The sequence below is a fragment of the Protomyctophum bolini genome (genome assembly GCF_963924005.1).
Source record: "Protomyctophum bolini genome assembly, chromosome: 17".
Taxonomy (NCBI): Eukaryota; Metazoa; Chordata; class Actinopteri; order Myctophiformes; family Myctophidae; genus Protomyctophum; species Protomyctophum bolini.
Window position 1 is genome coordinate 23,167,848 of NC_137878.1, and position 20,165 is coordinate 23,188,012.

Here is a 20,165-nt window from a genome sequence, read left to right on the forward strand (position 1 = left end):
CTTTTTTTTTCAAAATTTCAAAAAACATGGGCTATAACCCATCGTTTTTGTCATTTCGTCATTTTTTTCAAATCCTCAAAAATGATGAAAAACTGCGCGCTATAGTATGCCGTACGATATAGGCTATAGCCCATGGTCCAAAATGATGAGAAACGAGGATAACTTTTTTTTTCAAAATTTCAAAAAACATGGGCTATAACCCATCGTTTTTGTCATTTCGTCATTTTTTTCAAATCTTCAAAAATGATGAAAAACGGCGCGCTATAGTATGCCGTACAATATGGGCTATAGCCCACGGTCCAAAATGATGAGAAACGAGGCTAACTTTTTTTTTCAAAATTTCAAAAAACATGGGCTATAACCCATCGTTTTTGTCATTTTTTCATTTTTTTCAAATCCTCAAAAATGATGAAAAACGGTGCGCTATAGTATGCCGTACGATATGGGCTATAGCCCACGGTCCAAAATGATGAGAAACGAGGCTAACTTTTTTTTCAAATTTTCAAAAAACATGGGCTATAACCCATCGTTTTTGTCATTTCGTCATTTTTTTCAAATCCTCAAAAATGATGAAAAACTGCGCGCTATAGTATGCCGTACGATATAGGCTATAGCCCATGGTCCAAAATGATGAGAAACGAGGATAACTTTTTTTTTCAAAATTTCAAAAAACATGGGCTATAACCCATCGTTTTTGTCATTTCGTCATTTTTTTCAAATCTTCAAAAATGATGAAAAACGGCGCGCTATAGTATGCCGTACGATATGGGCTATAGCCCACGGTCCAAAATGATGAGAAACGAGGCTAACTTTTTTATTCAAAATTTCAAAAAACATGGGCTATAACCCATCGTTTTTGTCATTTGTCATTTTTTTCAAATCTTCAAAAATGATGAAAAACGGCGCGCTATAGTATGCCGTACGATATAGGCTATAGCCCATGGTCCAAAATGATGAGAAACGAGGATAACTTTTTTTTTCAAAATTTCAAAAAACATGGGCTATAACCCATCGTTTTTGTCATTTGTCATTTTTTTCAAATCTTCAAAAATGATGAAAAACGGCGCGCTATAGTATGCCGTACGATATGGGCTATAGCCCACGGTCCAAAATGATGAGAAACGAGGCTAACTTTTTTTTTCAAAATTTCAAAAAACATGGGCTATAACCCATCGTTTTTGTCATTTCGTCATTTTTTTCAAATCCTCAAAAATGATGAAAAACTGCGCGCTATAGTATGCCGTACGATATAGGCTATAGCCCATGGTCCAAAATGATGAGAAACGAGGATAACTTTTTTTTTCAAAATTTCAAAAAACATGGGCTATAACCCATCGTTTTTGTCATTTCGTCATTTTTTTCAAATCTTCAAAAATGATGAAAAACGGCGCGCTATAGTATGCCGTACGATATGGGCTATAGCCCACGGTCCAAAATGATGAGAAACGAGGCTAACTTTTTTTTTCAAAATTTCAAAAAACATGGGCTATAACCCATCGTTTTTGTCATTTCGTAATTTTTTTCAAATCCTCAAAAATGATGAAAAACTGCGCGCTATAGTATGCCGTACGATATAGGCTATAGCCCATGGTCCAAAATGATGAGAAACGAGGATAACTTTTTTTTTCAAAATTTCAAAAAACATGGGCTATAACCCATCGTTTTTGTCGTTTCGTCATTTTTTTCAAATCTTCAAAAATGATGAAAAACTGCGCGCTATAGTATGCCGTACGATATGGGCTATAGCCCACGGTCCAAAATGATGAGAAACGAGGCTAACTTTTTTTTTCAAAATTTCAAAAAACATGGGCTATAACCCATCGTTTTTGTCATTTCGTCATTTTTTTCAAATCTTCAAAAATGATGAAAAACGGCGCGCTATAGTATGCCGTACGATATGGGCTATAGCCCACGGTCCAAAATGATGAGAAACGAGGCTAACTTTCTTTTTCAAAATTTCAAAAAACATGGGCTATAACCCATCGTTTTTGTCATTTCGTCATTTTTTTCAAATCCTCAAAAATGATGAAAAACTGCGCGCTATAGTATGCCGTACGATATGGGCTATAGCCCACGGTCCAAAATGATGAGAAACGAGGCTAACTTTTTTTTTCAAAATTTCAAAAAACATGGGCTATAACCCATCGTTTTTGTCATTTCGTCATTTTTTTCAAATCTTCAAAAATGATGAAAAACGGCGCGCTATAGTATGCCGTACGATATGGGCTATAGCCCACGGTCCAAAATGATGAGAAACGAGGCTAACCTTTTTTTTCAAAATTTCAAAAAACATGGGCTATAACCCATCGTTTTTGTCATTTCGTCATTTTTTCAAATCCTCAAAAATGATGAAAAACTGCGCGCTATAGTATGCCGTACGATATGGGCTATAGCCCATGGTCCAAAATGATGAGAAACGAGGATAACTTTTTTTTTCAAAATTTCAAAAAACATGGGCTATAACCCATCGTTTTTGTCATTTCGTCATTTTTTTCAAATCTTCAAAAATGATGAAAAACGGCGCGCTATAGTATGCCGTACGATATGGGCTATAGCCCATGGTCCAAAATGATGAGAAACGAGGCTAACTTTTTTATTCAAAATTTCAAAAAACATGGGCTATAACCCATCGTTTTTGTCATTTCGTAATTTTTTTCAAATCTTCAAAAATGATGAAAAACGGCGCGCTATAGTATGCCGTACGATATGGGCTATAGCCCACGGTCCAAAATGATGAGAAACGAGGCTAACTTTTTTTTTCAAAATTTCAAAAAACATGGGCTATAACCCATCGTTTTTGTCATTTCGTCATTTTTTTCAAATCCTCAAAAATGATGAAAAACTGCGCGCTATAGTATGCCGTACGATATAGGCTATAGCCCATGGTCCAAAATGATGAGAAACGAGGATAACTCTTTTTTTCAAAATTAAAAAAAACATGGGCTAGCCTATAACCCATCGTTTTTGTCAAATTGCGGAATTGCGGAAATTGCGGATTCTTTTTTCTCCATTTTTTTCAAATCCTCAAAAATTATGAAAAACGGCGCGCTATAGTATGCCGTACGATATGGGCTATAGCCCATGGTCCAAAATGATGAGAAACGAGGATAACTTTTTTTTTCAAAATTTCAAAAAACATGGGCTATAACCCAATTTTTTTTGTAATTTCGTCATTTTTTTCAAATCCTCAAAAATGGCCAAAGTGGTTGCAATCCACAAACCTGGCAAAGACCCATCATCCCCAAAGAGCTACCGACCCATGTCCCTCCTTTGCATCACCTACAAGCTCTATGAGAGGCTGCTACTCCAACGCCTCGTTGTCACTCTTAGATACAAAGCTGACTAAAGACCAAGCTGGCTTCCGTCCCGGCCGCTCCTGTGCTGGACAGAGCTCAACCTCACCCAACACATTGAGGATGGGTTTTAGGGAAAACAAATAACTGCAGCAGCATTCAGAGATCTCTCTGCCTGTCCTCTCGAACGGAACAGTTTAACGTCATGCCCAGGACTAAAAGATATAGAGAACACCAACATGACAAATAACAGCAGGAAGGCATGGGCCACAATCCACCGTCTTGGCAAAGACCACACCACCCATAATTCACAACGGTCACAGCAAACTATTGCATCACAACTGGTGTAGGTACACCACAGGTATAAGAAAGACGTTCTTTATTGAAATACTGCAGTGACAACGTTTCGATCTATTTGATCTTCATCAGGTCATGTGTACACAAAACATACACTTTTATACTAAGGGAGTGCCCCCATTAACCAATCAAAACACCACATTTTGGTGCCCCTCCAATCACTGCAGGTGTCACAAGTCAACCCTGAGTGAGTAGGTGGGGACCCAGACATATTGATGTAAATATAGTCCAACATAACATCAGTATAGCATTACAAAGTTATTGTGACTGTAATAATTGCTATAGTGTGTGTTCGGTAACACTGAACACACACTATAGTGTTAAGTGTTCAGTAACAGGGATATTCCTGTCTCTCCAGCTCTTTAATAAATAGAAAAGGGTTTAATCAGGAGTTGTAGTAGCCACAGGGTAATCTAAGCGGTGGATATTGCTCTTGTCTTCATGTCTTTATGTATGTCACTTGTCTTGTTGTTTGTGTTATGTCAAATGCGTGTATATGTGTTCTGCATACTTGGCTGCTGTGTTGCAAGATACATTTCAGTGTGAACTGACAATCAATTACTATTAAACTAATGACCCAAGTCATTTTTTGCCAATTATTTTGGCCTAAATCACCACCTGGTGATGCTGGCCACCTCTGGTAAAATCGCCCAAACCCTAATGTAAAAGGCCTTCCTGTTACACCCTATTAAAACGAATTAAAACCTATGTCAAGAGGGAGACTTAGGCCATATTATTTTGCCTAAGTCATAATAAAATGTGACATTTTAACACACCTTTCAAAATGGGACTGAATGGGACTGAATGGGAGGTACTGTTACTATGGGACTGATAGAATGGGAGTGAAAGGGAGGTACTGTTACTACGGGACTGATACTATGGGAGTGCATGGGACTGAATGGGAGGTACTGTTACTATGGGACTGATACTATGGGAGTGCATTGGACTGAATGGGAGTGAATGGGAGGTACTGTTACTATGGGACTGATACTATGGGAGTGAAAGGGAAGTACTGTTACTATGGGACTGATACTATTGGAGTGCATGGGAGTGAATGGGAGGTACTGTTACTATGGGTAACAGTACCCGGCCAGGAGACAACCCACAGAGCCTAGTCCCTCCATGTGCCAGAAGTGTACCTCCCAGCCTTGGCAGAATAGTTTTGGAGTAGTTCCAACGGATTGTGTGCCCCTGAATTTCCCTAGTGGGATAGATTGAGCAAAAAGTGGTAATACATCAGTGGGTTCTCATAGCAGCATGCACTGTATGTTACATGAGATTAGACATACGGTAAAAAAATTAAAAGCACATAGGGCAGAAACGTATGTAAAAGGTCACATGGCAGATCGACAGGGAAAGTAAAGTCAGCATAGAAGAACAGATCCACACAAAGGGCACGCTGGGAAAGACGTACGCTGTAGAGTGTATCATTTTTGGGGGCGGACTTTTCCAGGATTTTGGCAGAAATACCGCTCAGGGAAATGACGTTGACACTTCAGTTGACACAAATCATTTATAGTACATTCTCTGCGAATGAAATGAAAACTGTGTGCAATGTATGAATGTATGTCCTCCTTCCGAAAATAAACTGAACTGAACTGAACTGATATATATATGTGTGTATGTATGTATTTATTTTTCTCCTTCTGTACCCATTGGAATATTTTCTGGTGTGCAGATTTCCTTTTTTTGCTGCTGAAAGTTCATGAAATATTAAAATGTATATAATTTATGCAGCAGATTACCAAGATTATTCTAGTTTTCCTCCAGCGCTCATTTCATTAATTAGCACAACTTCGACCAGAGAAGGGGCAGCTAATTAGTGAGAACACCTGGTGAAGTGCTTGGTTGAAAACATACATACACAGAATCATAGTTTTAGTTTCAGACAGCAAATTTAGATTTTTGTTTTTAGTCTCTTGATTCTTGAATAGTTTTCATTTAGTTTTAGTCACATTTTAGTCACCATGGAATGTTTTAGTGTTCTACAGTTGATTTAGTCGACTAAAATTTATTTTGGCGGGCCTTGATGCCGTCGTAATGACAGATTTTACACTTGCCGAAAATAGCCGATCTTGTAGATCTGCTATTTACACTGCTGTGTAAAATGAGTGGCTCTTTTGTCCACTAGTACCTTCCTAACATTTTAGTCTAGTTTTTATTTGTTGACGAAATTGTCAATATACTTAGTCTTAGTTTTAGTCATCATAGCTTAGCTTTCATTTAGTTTCCATTAAGTTTTCGTCAGTGAAAAAAGGTAGTCGAGGAACATTTTTTGTCATAGTATTAGTCCACTGTTTTAGTATTTATTCATCTTTATTCATCCAAGTTAGTCCCATCAGACACCTGCAGCCCACCCAACCTTTAACATCCAAAACGTTAAAGAAAAGGAAAACATATGGAGGGAAGGGGGAAATGAACCGTGAGAGCTTTTCTGCAAAATTTGGCGTATATTGCATTCTTATATTATATTGTTTTACAAACAAATGTACAACAAATACATCAAAAACAGACTTCTTATTGTGAGCCACTGGGAAGTCCAGCTTGTGTTAATTGTTTTCATGTGTGCTCATACGACGTGGACAGAGTACTCTGATTCACACTTGAATACGCGCCACGTGTCTCGCAGCGGGAAAGAAACAGCGGATCTATATAGTAGCTCACAATGCGTTGTGCTGCAACACATTGTGAGCTATAGTAGATTGGCTATTTTCAGTGTGAGACACGATGTGAAACTAAGTATATAAATCAGGCTTATGAGCTGTGACAATCCTCTATGAGGAGTACTCGTATTCCTCAGCGCTGCGTCGTCCAAAGTCCATCCAGCCCAAGTAGTCCCTGTCTTTTATCCGATGGTTGGCACTCAGGCCGCTGGCTCTGCTGTTCACCACTGAGTTTCGACGGACAGAGCCTGCATGGGACGAAACGTGGGAGGAGAAAGGGAGAGGAGAGAGAGGTGATGGAGGCAGAGGTGAAGTAATGAGTGGGAGGGTGGTCGGGAGAGGAGAGAGAGGTGATGGAGGCAGAGGTGAAGTAATGGGTGGGAGGGTGGTCGGGAGAGAAGAAGAGCATCATGAGGGAAATTAGTATTCTTCATCCAAGCTGCTGTCCAAAGGGTCAGAGAGCATGACAAAAGGTGGAAGGATATGAAGTCTCTGCAACACACTATGGAGGACACACTATTTCTTCACCTAAGGCTTGTCCGTTCACTAAGTAAGGATTTATATAAATATGTACAGTGTACATACTAGCATCATGTCATCATGAATCATACATAAGAACCTAACAGTGGAATATCTACTGTATATATTGAAACTATGCGTATACACTATAGAGTGCTATGTCTACATAAAATGCTATCTACTGTAAGTTACATAAGTTTAGCCTTTGCATAGGCCTGTAAGGTCGCAGATGGGCAAGTGTTACGGCAAGTGCTAAGGGCTACGATCAGGCGACGGCGAATCTGCCAGCCTGATTGCAATGGGAAGTGCATTCCAAAGTTTTGATCCAGAAGGTGGAAGCGTTTGGGACGTGTGGAGCGTTGTCCCGGCTTTTGTAGTGAAGGTACTTCCAGCTTCCCTGCGTTGGCTGATCTGAGCGTGCGGAAGGGTGCGCGTCAGTGTGCTACTGCTACAGTGTGAGGACATAGAGTATCTCTCTACGACAGAACCACTTTAGCCAGCCTAGCATGAAATAATTATCTTAGATAGATAGATAGATAGATAGATAGATAGATAGATAGATAGATAGATAGATAGATAGATAGATAGATAGATAGATAGATAGATAGATAGATAGATAGATAGATAGATAGATAGATAGATTCTTTATTTGTGTCATGCACCAAAGGTCCACATGGACTTATAGGACACAGCATATAAATTGTTGCATCAACGACATATCAACGACTTAAGACATGGTAAAAACGAAAATACCTTTGCTGAAACATAATTCATGTTTTTCATACTCATTTAACCAAAAAACGTTAACACAAATAGTTAGACATTTTTTGATTTCTTCTAAATCACACAATGAATAAATTCTGCCTTCCTCAGGAGTAGCCTACCTATGAATATACCTGTTTATAAAGGTCCCAGAATGCAACTTTGTGCACAAAAAGATCTTTGACTTTTGGATACATTTTGTGTATAACACCAACACTATAAGGCTGTAGAACTAACTAGATACTAGAACCACAAGTTACATTCAATAGTGGGAGGTATTATTCGCTCGGCAGAACATAATGTTCTTTTGTTGATTCATATGTTTAATATAAATCGAGTGCCAGCAAGGCTGCAGCCTTGTGGCAAGACTGCTTGACCTGAGATTGTGATTTAATGAGTTCAACAATTCCCAGCTGGGTCATATAGTAGCCTACAATATTGTATCATAGAAATTACACATAGGACATACGGTAAGACAAAGAGGTATGCCATACAGAGGTTATAACTCCTATTAGGAAGGGCATCTGCAATATTCATGTTTTTTTATTTTATTCTCTTGAGCTCGTGTCCATGTCACACACACGTCCACCACACACGCACGCACACTCACACGCACACGCACACGCACACGCACACACACACACACACACACACACACACACACACACACACACACACACACACACACACACACACGAGCACAGATGGCATTTAGAATAACACCATGCTCACCACTTAACACTTTCATCGCCCCCTGGTGTTCATGTGAAATTATCGCAGGCAGCCAGGCAATATCTGTGAATTTGCGCCAACTACTTCCGGCCCACACAGCCCAATACAATAGAGGAGGAGCAAAAAGTTTTACGAGCAGCAGCCGACATGTCTTAGTTTTCACCACAAGCGGTAATATGGCTTGCGCGATGCGATCAGAAATCACTATTTACATCTGAACGTCGGGTGGATTGGACTAAAACAATAACTGTGGAGTATTTTTTGGAGAAAACAAGCAGCAAAGAAACGACAATGAGTGGATCCTTATGGGAGGCGCGCGCATTGATCCTCACGAAAGGTTAGTGTTGAGCTTCGGCTGCTTGCAATTGATATAAACCTTACAACCCGCCATCTGAATGGTATGGCGACCTTCAGGGTTAAATCTTAACCCGTCATCTGACGGGTTCCGAAGCGACATTAACCGATGGCAGTAGCCGATATTTATCTGTTGTTGTTGATAAGCATACATTTTTCGTTTGCTAGGTTGGTGTGTTGTTATCTGTAGTCTACCAAGCTGTAGATTCTGAACATTAATTTCTTGTATGTAAGATGTATTTGTTTCCCTGGCACAAAAGGGAGTATGAAATAAACATTTATCGGTATGAGTATCGGCTATCGGCTAACTTGTTATTTTAAACATGCATATCGGCCAAGAATTTCCATATTCACTGTTGATACCAAGGATCCAAGGATCCACGGATCATGGATCATGCATACTGTATACCCACCCATGATATAAATAAGTGTTCATGTTATTGCAGTGGCCATTTGCAGTGAACCAATTGCCTGTACCACGTACCACGTTCTCGACACTGAAATCGACCCAAGAAATACGTACTGTATACTTAGCAGCATGCTGGTGTCCCGCATCAAAATATTGCAGATGTAGATCACAACGTGTTGAGCTGTGATGTAGGCATAATATAGTATAGTGTAGTATAGTGCAGTGTCTGTTCAGGGCAGTGGCTCTGGTCCATAACTCTAATGCCTTTGCAAGTTGCATTAGAGCTATAATGCTACTTTGTCTTGCTGCGCTCGCATGAAATACAGACCAGCCTCTCGACTGTAGCGAAAATAAGAATAACATTTTCGCTACTCACCAGTACAAAGGCAGCTTGTGTTATTAGAAAGCCGCAGGAAGATAGCTCTAATATAGATATATAATATAGATAGCAAAGGCACTAGAGCTATGGACCAGAGCTAGGCAGTGGTGTATAATAAATAAGTACATTTAATAAAGTACTGTAGGTTAGTTCTTAGAGGCAACGTTTTTAAGCAACTTTTAATTACAAAACAAACCATGTTGAGCCCTATTTTATACTTTTGTTATTTGTAAATGTATGGTGGCATCACTTGCAATTACAGGTGTAACAATATAGTAACTGTAACGAAATGTAATCAATACTAAGTACTTGTGCATTGTATTTAGCAATTTTAAGATGAAAAAATAAAAAGACAGGTTTAATTATTTTTCCATTCCATATATCTGCAATTGGTCTATCGAACAATTTGTGTATTCTCTGTGTTCATGTCAAGGCGTGGGTTTGTCTATTATGTGTTTAAAACTTCAAATACAATGTCCACCATAATGAACCAATATCGTCCATGTATCGTATCATGAACCATGTATCGTATCGCTGTTAAGATGTATCATTACACCACTCCTTTCACTCCTTCCCCAACACATATGCACGCACATGCGCACACACATCACAAGCACAGAGCGTGTTCATTCCCTGGTATGACGAGAAGATTGGCTGTAAAAGAGCTTATTGACACCTCCTACACTGAGGCGCAACTGAACAACAAGCACTGCACACACTCAAAGACTCACACACACAGACAGAGCACCCACACACACACACACACACACACACACACACACACACACACACACACACACACACACACACACACACACACACACACACACACACACACACACACACACACACACACAAATACAAATGCAAGTTCAATTGCGACTCTAATGAAGATACAACAATCTAACCCTACGGCTCTTATATTGGGCAAGCTCACAGTCACAACCTGTCACATTTGTCACTAGGGCTTAAGTGGATAAAATACTTTTACAGTTTACACTGTCTGAGTGAATCCGTTACTCATATCACTGACATGTGGATATTCAAAATGGTGGCTTTTGTGTGCGTGCGAATGCGTATGTGTATTGTGCACTCATGCATTAGGATATTATATCTGGATGCTTACTGTATGTGATTTTTAATGTAAATCGCTCTGGATTAAGAGTGTCTGCTAAATGATTTAATTGTAATTGTAAATTGATGCTGTTTGGTAGCCATAGTCTCTGGAGACAGAGCGAGAAGACAGTTCGGCCAGGGCTTTCTGACAGAGATGCTGTTTCCGCGCTGTGAAAGCTCAGACTCAGATATTCTACTCTCCTGTCACACAACCCGCAGATCACAGCACTTACGGCCCATGAGCACAAGATCACAAAACGTGATGAGCTGAAGTGAATACAATTCTGACCGAGACAGAGAAAAGGAACGGAAAAGGAAACCAGAAACGAAGGAGAATGGCCGGAAGACCCTGCACTCTAATACACTCTTTCAGACCACAAAAGCTTTTCGGAACCATTCATAATTTATTTTACAAACTTAGGCGTATACACTAATTCCAGTAATAAGGAGTGGGTGCGGAGGAGAGGGTATATGGTGCCGGGCAGGAAAATGCATTTGCATGTTAACTTACAAACAAGGACTCTTTTTGGCCATTGTTAAATATGTGTATAAACGCATACAAACACGCTCACTCACTCACACACATGCACACACACACACACACACACACACACACACACACACACACACACACAGTATATTCAAAAGGACATGAGAAACCGGGACAGAGGCACAAAGCCTCGCTCACACACAGAAGTATAGTGAATCACATGAGCACTGCCCACACACCTTTCCTGGAGATGAGTCTTGCCAGTAGTTCGCTGAGGTTGGCCCTCGAGTCTCCTTCCTCCTCTGCCAGCTGCTGGGTCACAGAGCGGGCGCGTCGAAGATGGGGCTCCGACGCCATGCGAGTGTCAGTCTTAAGGAGAGCTGTTAAAAAAAACCCACAAAAGGGTCCACAAGCAACGAACAAGAACATGAGAAGACCAAAAACAAAAAAACATGATACGAAAATGTATTTAGTGTGCTTTTCTTTGGGGATTTTCATCTGATCATCTGGGGCCTCTATAGCGTTATAACTACCATCAGAAGAAGGGGAAATCAGCCGATGGCCATTGTCTAGCTGGGGTCGAGACGTGTAGGGGAGCCCCAAGCAGGTTGTGCACAGGACTACCAGGAGAACACACACGCACAGCCCTGCAGTCATCTGAAAGAAAAAAACAAGTGGACAGAGGAAAGAGATGGAGAAATGCGATGAAAAAATTGAGGCACCTAAAATAAAAAACAGAAGGAACATATAGATCTTTCCACTTTTGCAAAGCAAAAACTGTATATAAAATGTTTTGTGATAACTAGTAAACTATACTGCAAAAAAATTTATTTCTCAGTGAAGAGAAGATAATGGCTTGGTTTGGTTTCGGATTCACAGAGACAAACTACTACTGCTGAGACGCACTCATCTGTCAGATGAATGCTTTTTTCACGGTTAATGATCATTCTGACGGTACCGGGGGGGGGGGGGATACATATAAAGGCACTCAGGTGGTGGTGCACTGTTAAAGTACCCATGCATGCCCACCACTGCAAAGTCTGGGGGTTCGAATCCACCGCGGCACATCCGGCTTCGTCAAGTGTTAATATGAACACAATTGGCCTGTTTTGGGGGGTGGGAAAAGAGGCAGGGAGGATGCTAATTTGTCACTGCACAGACTCTTATACGGGCTGGGAATGTTGGACAGGAGGAGTAGGACGGAGGCTCTATACTGTACATCCTCCCGCTGGGGGCTCCTCACTGGCAGGTGAGCCAGTATATGTGACAACACATATAAATGTACTATAGGGAGGAAATCATTGGCATATTAACGACTAAATTGAGTATAAAAGCGGTTGGAAAAACAACAACATATAAAACCAAACCATGCATAAAATGCTACTTTCTCCTAGCACAGCATACAACATGAAGTTCTTTTTTGTATTTTGCAATATTTAGCTTTTAAAATCCCAGCCTAAGTTGTATAGTTAAAATAAGCTTCTCATCCTCATCGACAATTAGACTTGTTTTCCTTTAAATAACCTTCTCATCCTCATCGACAATTAGACTTGTTTTCCTTTCTTTCCTATTTGGAAGATCTAATAAAATATCACATACTATAAAATACCAAGTATTATGACCTTTATTATGAACTAAATTTCCAGATTTTCCATAACTGTATAATATAATGTAATAATCTAAATTCTGCACTCTGTCATTAAAAATGCATACAATATTAAGATTCTTACCTTGAGAAAGAGTAGGAATTCTGTATGTTTGTGTGTGTGCGTGTAAGAGAGAGAGAGAGAGAGAGAGAGAGAGAGAGAGAACGAGAGAGAGAACGAGAGAGAGGATACTTCTCTGTTGAGTGGAAAGGACGTCCCTTTTATACTCCCTGCTCAGTGCCCCGTGTGTGTGTGTGTGTGTGTGTGTGTGTGTGTGTGTGTGTGTGTGTGCGCGCGTGCGTGCGTGTGTGTACGTGTGCATGCATGTCTGAGCACATGTTGAAATAGTGTGCTCTTGTGGGCTTCTCTACGCTTGTGTGCTTATATGACTCATTTATAACCTCAACACGGTTGTGTTGTTGTTATAACCCAATTGTATCACCTAATAACTCTGAGTAGAAATGTACAACGACATTTACTGAATATGTATCAATTCAGTATCATACATGTATTCATATATTTTCTCTCTCTCCCTCTCTCTCTGTGCGTGCGTGCGTGTGTGCATTGAGGTGGAAAGTTATCAAGCACTCACAGACATGAAACTGGGAATTGTCTCTCTATTTTAGAGTGTAATCTTGTCACATTGCCCTCTAACCCTGGAGCGCCACAGCATATTATCCGCAAACATCATTAAACGTGTGTGTGTGTGTGTGTGTGTGTGTGTGTGTGTGTGTGTGTGTGTGTGTGTGTGTGTGTGTGTGTGTGTGTGTGTGTGTGTGCGCGCGCGAGCGAGCGTGTGCATGCAGTCCTCACAGGGTTAGAAGTAGAAACGAGGCTCTTCACTTTCAGCCACTTAACAGGTGAGGCACGCTGTTTGAAACACCTCTCTCATCCTCTCTCATCCTCCCCCAGTCTCTCTCTCTCTCTCTCTCCCTCTCTATCTCCATCTCTCCTTCTCCAACTCTGTCCCTTCAGAGAACATTCCCTGTCAAGGCTGTCCTTCACAATTCTTCTTTCTGCCATCTCAATCTTTTGTTCTTCACCGGATCCCGGGAGCACAATCTTTCCCTTTTTATCTCTCTCTCTCCCCTCCGAGCTCAGCACCGTCTCTCTCATCTCATCTCCTCTCCGCTCCCAGTAACTACGTAGGATTAACCTGCCTCATCGATCATCAGGTGGACCCTAATCAATGCGCCAGAATCAATAAGTATTGATCAGGCATCGCGGGTTAATGTCCTTGTTAATGAGGCTGACAGTACGGCAATCGGTCACAGTGTTATATCTCTATAGCCTATATTAAAACAGAAAAGGCTTTTTCATTATGCAGACACAACCCTGTTCCCGGATGCCAACTAGCTGCCATTAAACCACAGTGAGACAATGTTATGTCATAGTGTAATATGTCATAGTGTAATACATTGATGTGTGTGTGTGCACAGACAGACAGACAGACAAGACACAGCGGTAGTCACAGTGAAACACACCTGGAACCTCCAGTACGTAATCCCCTAAAGAAAGACACACACACACACACACACACACACACACACACACACACACACACACACACACACACACACACACACACACACACACACACACACACACACACACACACACACACACACACACACACACACACACACACACACACACACACACACACACACACACACACACACACACACACACACTTTCTAGAAGCCTATGAAACAGCCATTTATTGTATCCGTCTCATAGAACACCTGGAGAGATTCAGGTAATATATCTGCAAGGAACTGGCTACATTTCCCAAAGCATTTTTGGCTAGTACAGCATCAGCTTGGTGTCAATTTCCCGACTAGTTAGCAAGTATTGAGCTTAAGGGCAATAGCACCCCAGAGCGTCAAAATCAATGAAATATGCCTCACGCACCCCCTCATGGGCAAAAGAGATTGATTTAACTCAAAAAAGGTACAAGCTGCCCTGTGGCATTCAATACAATGTTTTTATTTAAGACAAATTTGCAAGGTTTTCCTGTCTTGCCAATTTGCCAAAGCACTAGTTGGAAGGTTTGTAGAGCTTGTAAAACAAATCTATTGTTGTTGTCAAAGAAGACAGCGAAGACACATGCTAAAGTAACAACCATCTCTCCAGTTCTCCTCTGGTTTCTTTCCTCTCTGTTGTAGGCCTACCTGCATGTGTTTCTTTCCGCTCCATCTCATCGAGTTTCCATGAATCTGTCTCTATTTCACAATAGCTGAAGATGCTGTAATAGTTTCTTTCTTTAGACTAAATTAAAGACGTGTGCAGTGTAGGAGGTGAGGGCAACAGTATTCCAATTAATTAATTAACCGCATTGTGTAGGAGGTGTGAGTGTGTGGGTGTGCACGTGTACTAATACTGCACCTTTTGTGTTAGCCTTAGCCATGGTTACTGACTGTTACGCCTGGTGTGCACCTCTCAAATTGATGGCAGCCACAGGGCATACAACCTGTTGGACATGATTCTTCTCTCTTGGTGCAGGCGAGAATGACACTGGCGTCTGTGAATAAAAGGATTCATTTCAGTGTCTGCAAATGCATTTAAGATTGAGAGATCGACCCTGGATGCTCTGCAAATATGTGAATGGTAAGGCTGGAAGGGGTTATATTGAAAAGTACAGGACTCAGGCAATGAATAAAAACAAGACAAAAGCAGAGAGAAATTGTGAGAAAGAGAGAAAGCGACAGACAGAAAAATCCCTTGCCAAGAGCATGTTGGTGGCAGGATTGCAATACAGCTATAGTAAACATACTAAATAATGCATACAGATCTATTAATGCATATGTCTTTGTGGCATTATCTCACCTCCCAACACTCACAAACACATGCTCGCATACACACATATAAGCATCCAAAGTTTTATCTATATTGCGTTTCTACTCACAGTATGGGTCTTTTTTTCCCACAGCAAGTGATACACATACCCATCTGTCAACCTATAATAGCATCTCTGTGGTATTTGAAGTGCGTGCGTGCGTGCGTGTGTGCCGAGAGGAGAATAATGAGAATTCGGTAGATAATTATTTATTCAAGACCTACCAGATTGGTAAGGGAAGCTTATTATTTCTTGACCTAGTGCAGTCCTCTGCTTGTATAATGCATGTGTGTGTGACTGCGCGTACACACGAGCGATCGTATGTTAGAAAGGAAAAGCTGGTTAAAATATTCAGCTTTCTGTGTGAACACGTGTGTGTACATGTTACAGTTGAAAGGCTGGTCAAAAATGGAGGTACATTTTATTAAAAAAAATAAATTATAGAACACTTATGCCATATCACAATAGTACAATATCTAAAATCACACTAAGCATTTAAAGTATGAGGTATAAAGTACCCTTGTGTTCATGAAACAGAAAGATTGGGTATTGGGTAAGACTGACGTTATGTATCTTTCAGGACCCTTCACTGCTTCGTCTCAACCATTACGCTATGGCTCTGGTCTCAGCCACCGCGGTGGATATTTTGACATTCCGTTTTTTTTTTATGTTGCCACAACTGTTTGTGTTAGTAAAAAGCTGGTAAAAGAGTAACGTTTGAGGCAGACTAACATCAGTCACTCTACCGTTCACTGTAGTAGAAGAGATGCGCCTGGTGAGGGTTTAAACCCCGCAGCTATGTCGAGTCCGCCTACAGGAAATACGTAAGCTGCGACCATTAGACCCGTTTCTGAATTAGTCTATATGAAACGACCTCAATGAAAATAAAAATATACATGAACCTGTGCCCGCTACTGAAAGTGACGTTAGACTTCGGTGCTCTACAGCCAGCCTAATATCATGGAATGGATATAATATTGATACTAGGGATGTCCCGATCACGTTTTTTTGTTCACGATCCGATTCCGATCATTTGAAAATGACTTCACTGACGCTTCAACACGTTTCACTATTATATGGTTTGAATAGAGAGAGAGAGAGAGAGAGAGAGAGAGAGAGAGAGAGAGAGAGAGAGAGAGAGAGAGAGAGAGAGAGAGAGAGAGAGAGAGAGAGAGAGAGAGAGAGATACAACATTTGTCTCTGTGACACCTATAGGGGCCGGCGGGGCGCAGTCTGCATTCAAAGATTTTACCATAGAAGCTTTGTCATTGGTCCAAACCTTTTCTGCTGTCAAATCAGCCAACCAATCAGTAAGTGGACAGTCAAATGCATGCATTGTTCCTCATCTTTGAAGGCAGGCAGAAAAAAGTCATTAGTCATTGAGTAAGGGATTACCCACCTCCGCTTCGCATCGGTGGTTAAACCCCCTGTCGGTGAATTATCTCCCGACAATGACCACCTAGGCATATATTATCCCGCTTATTACATGGCTACTTAAAACATAATTTATTAAATTGACAAAAACAAAACGAGATATTTCCTTGCTTGCGGTAATGGAAGTATTCCATAAGTGTCGCGCTGGCTGGTGTCTGCCCAAACAAGGAAATGAGTTGATCAAATAGAATCCATTTTCGGGTACTCAAATGTTTAGCTGTAAATTACATTTTGTGCGTGTTTACATGCTTGGAAACAGCAGTAAATCAAGCAGGGCGCAGCAGGTGCTCCGAGGGTTTGATTAGGCATCGGTCTGTTATAGAGTGGCACTGTCATTATCAAGAAATAACAGACCACTGAATTCCGTGATTGACCAATCAGAATCAAGCATTCAACCAAGCCATGTAATAACATATTATAGCTACCGGTACTTTAGCTATGGTGAGGTAGTGGTACATAATATGAAAAGAAGGAATTGGGTGCAGTGCACATCCAAACCCGAGGTTGGGCAGCTGCAAAAGAGCGAAGGTGATTTCACCCTTCATCAGTGAAGGGTGAAATCTCCAAATGTCACATAGCAGCACTTAGGTCCAAAACGTTTTTTGCAACTTTTGCGTTTGTGTGCGAGTGTTTCTTTTTGTTTTACCATGGATTTAACATAACGCACACATATTGTACACATCTTGTACCTATACACATGGTGGCTGTAGGCTGTTCTATACACATGCATGCATGCACACATCTATGCATGCGTTCGAGCGTGAACACGCATGCACGCACGCATGCACGCACACAACCACATTATTGATTGTCATTGGTGATGGACACAGAGGAGGCTATAGTAGCCCCTCGGTGTACTTGAATCCTGATGCAGTCTGAAGTGGGCTGTTGAGTCGCAGCGAAACAGACCTGGAACCTCCAGTGCATGCAGAGTAGTGCTGTATGTATCCCCTAAAGATACACACTTTTCTTTTTTTAAGAATCAGCCTCAGGTCTAAATGAGTTAAGTAAAAAAAATGTAGTACTTTTCCCACCACTGCTCATGTGCATTCTCTCGGGTCCGGCACACTAGTGTTCTCCCTGTTAACTACGAGCAGATGGGCTTCATTGCCACACATTCCAATTTCCTATAGGCCTTATTTCACAGTCTACAGGTGGCTGCTCTTTCTGGTGTGACAATCAGAGCCCCGGGAGATCAAACAGCAATGCAGAGCGGATTGGAGGACATAATGCATGACCTATATGCTCCCCATTCGTTGCTCTGACAAGCGGTCTGACAAGACAGAACTGGTCCAATTCGGAACTCGGTGGCCCCATTGTGATGGAGATGGTCACAGATATTACCATGTGCAAATTGCCAAAACGCAATGTTCTGAAGGTTTGCAGCATCCCCTGTGGTGGATGTAAATGAAGATGCGTCTAAAATGTGACAAATGAGTCTAAAGTGTATTGATTTCCTTTTTGCCAACTCATTTCTACCAATTTGTGGTGAGAAATTACTTTGAACCTGAATAGGGGGTCCTATATTCTTCACAGTGTGTGTGTGTGTGTGTGTGTGTGTGTGTGTGTGTGTGTGTGTGTGTGTGTGTGTGTGTGTGTGTGTGTGTGTGCGCACGTGCATGTTTTTTTTTTGGGGGGGGGGGTAGAAGAAAATCATTGTGTAATTACAGAGTAATTAAAACAGAAACAGACAGAGAACTTCTTTGTTAAATTGAAAGGATCTCAGGAGAAGTCAATACTATCGATTAGTGCTAATGAAAACATTGTTTGACCTGGCCAATAGAAGGCTGTTGTTGGAGATTGTATGTACGCTCAGCTGTAGCAGGCTGGGCACACAGATGTAATGCTGTCTAGAGGAGATGCGATCTGCTAAAGCCACACACATTCCAATACTTTCCATTGTTAATGTTAATGCCATAGTTAATACTTAGTATTAAGTGCTGCTGGTATACTACTATTACTGTATATAGAGGGGTGGGAGTTTATACGTTTTTACTTCTTCTCACTCCTTTTCGGATATGCTTAGATTTCTTTCTATTTGATTAGTTGATTTGACCCCCCAATCCAACCCATTGAGTGTTAGTGTCAAGCAGGGAGGCATTGGGAGCCATTTTTACAGTCTTTGGTATGACCCGACCTCCCAGTTTCAGGGCGGACATTCTAACCACTAACCACAAGGCCTTGGTTCTGACATACCGGTATATCCAGTCTTTGGTACATGCACACAGAGAGACAGAAACAGAGGGTCAGAGAGAGAGAGAGAGAGAGCAGAGAGAGAGAGAGAGAGCTGCGACCTGAGCTACAAGAACTACTAGCTGCTCTGTGAACATACAGATGGAAGTTATTGTTTGTCTGTCCCAATTATGTTTTTATATTCCCCAAATGCCTAGTCTCGCGTACTAGACACCTCTCATGTGAGCATGAAACCTGTTGCATCTAACATGGGAGCAGTTACACCAATGACACCATGATAGCCTACTAAAATGTTCAGAGGGCAATGTGGGGATGACTCGGGTGGCCATAGCTGAATAAGTATAGAGGCCACCTGGGAAACTGAAGGTCCCAGATTTGATCCTTGGCCCCAGCAATGTACCGAGGTGTCCCTGAGTGAGTAATGCACTTAACCCCTAACTGCCTCCCTGTGCTCAAGTCCTGAGCACTTGGGCAACAATCAGCTGGGTGAAACTGAAAACTGAATTTCCTCTGCGGGATCAAATAAGTCTATTATTAGCCTACTCTGCCCAATCCTGGAAATGTATGTAAATGTAGCTGAGATAAATGTTCCCCCTTCAAACGATTAAAAAAACATAATTCAGGCCCATTTATCACAAATCTGAGCTGGCAGTGAGCTGTCAGAATGTTCTTGTTCTTCCCCCTGTGTTTTTGGGCAAAGCATAGTTGCATATAGTCCTGCGTTGCGTTCCTGTCACGATTGCAAGCTGCGATTAGTGGCTTGGCAGTTGACCATAGCCTCCAAAGGGGCAATAGCAGTAACCATGCCATCATCATTTTAGATGAGGGATACAGATCCTCTGCTATCTACTGATCAATGCATCTGTGACAAGATATCCAACCGAGCAGGGAAGTAAATGCATGACCGTTCTTTCAAAAGCATCAATTTCCCAATTACAGATTTTGAAAAGGGTTCAGCATCTGCCTGCTATTCCCTGCA

General features: G+C 41.3%; 1 protein-coding gene across 1 annotated transcript; it reads right to left on the bottom strand.

Moving 5' to 3' along the window:
* Positions 1 to 6,355: 6,355 nt before the first annotated feature.
* LOC308332446 (cholecystokinin-like) lies at positions 6,356 to 18,893 on the bottom strand (the record flags this gene model as incomplete). The annotated part of the gene is made up of 4 exons (XM_080788350.1): positions 6,356 to 6,561; positions 11,314 to 11,454; positions 11,608 to 11,731; positions 18,804 to 18,893. 4 exons carry the CDS (start codon positions 18,891 to 18,893, stop codon positions 6,425 to 6,427), a joined length of 492 nt encoding a protein of 163 aa, XP_080644476.1. The 3' UTR covers positions 6,356 to 6,424.
* Positions 18,894 to 20,165: the final 1,272 nt, after the last annotated feature.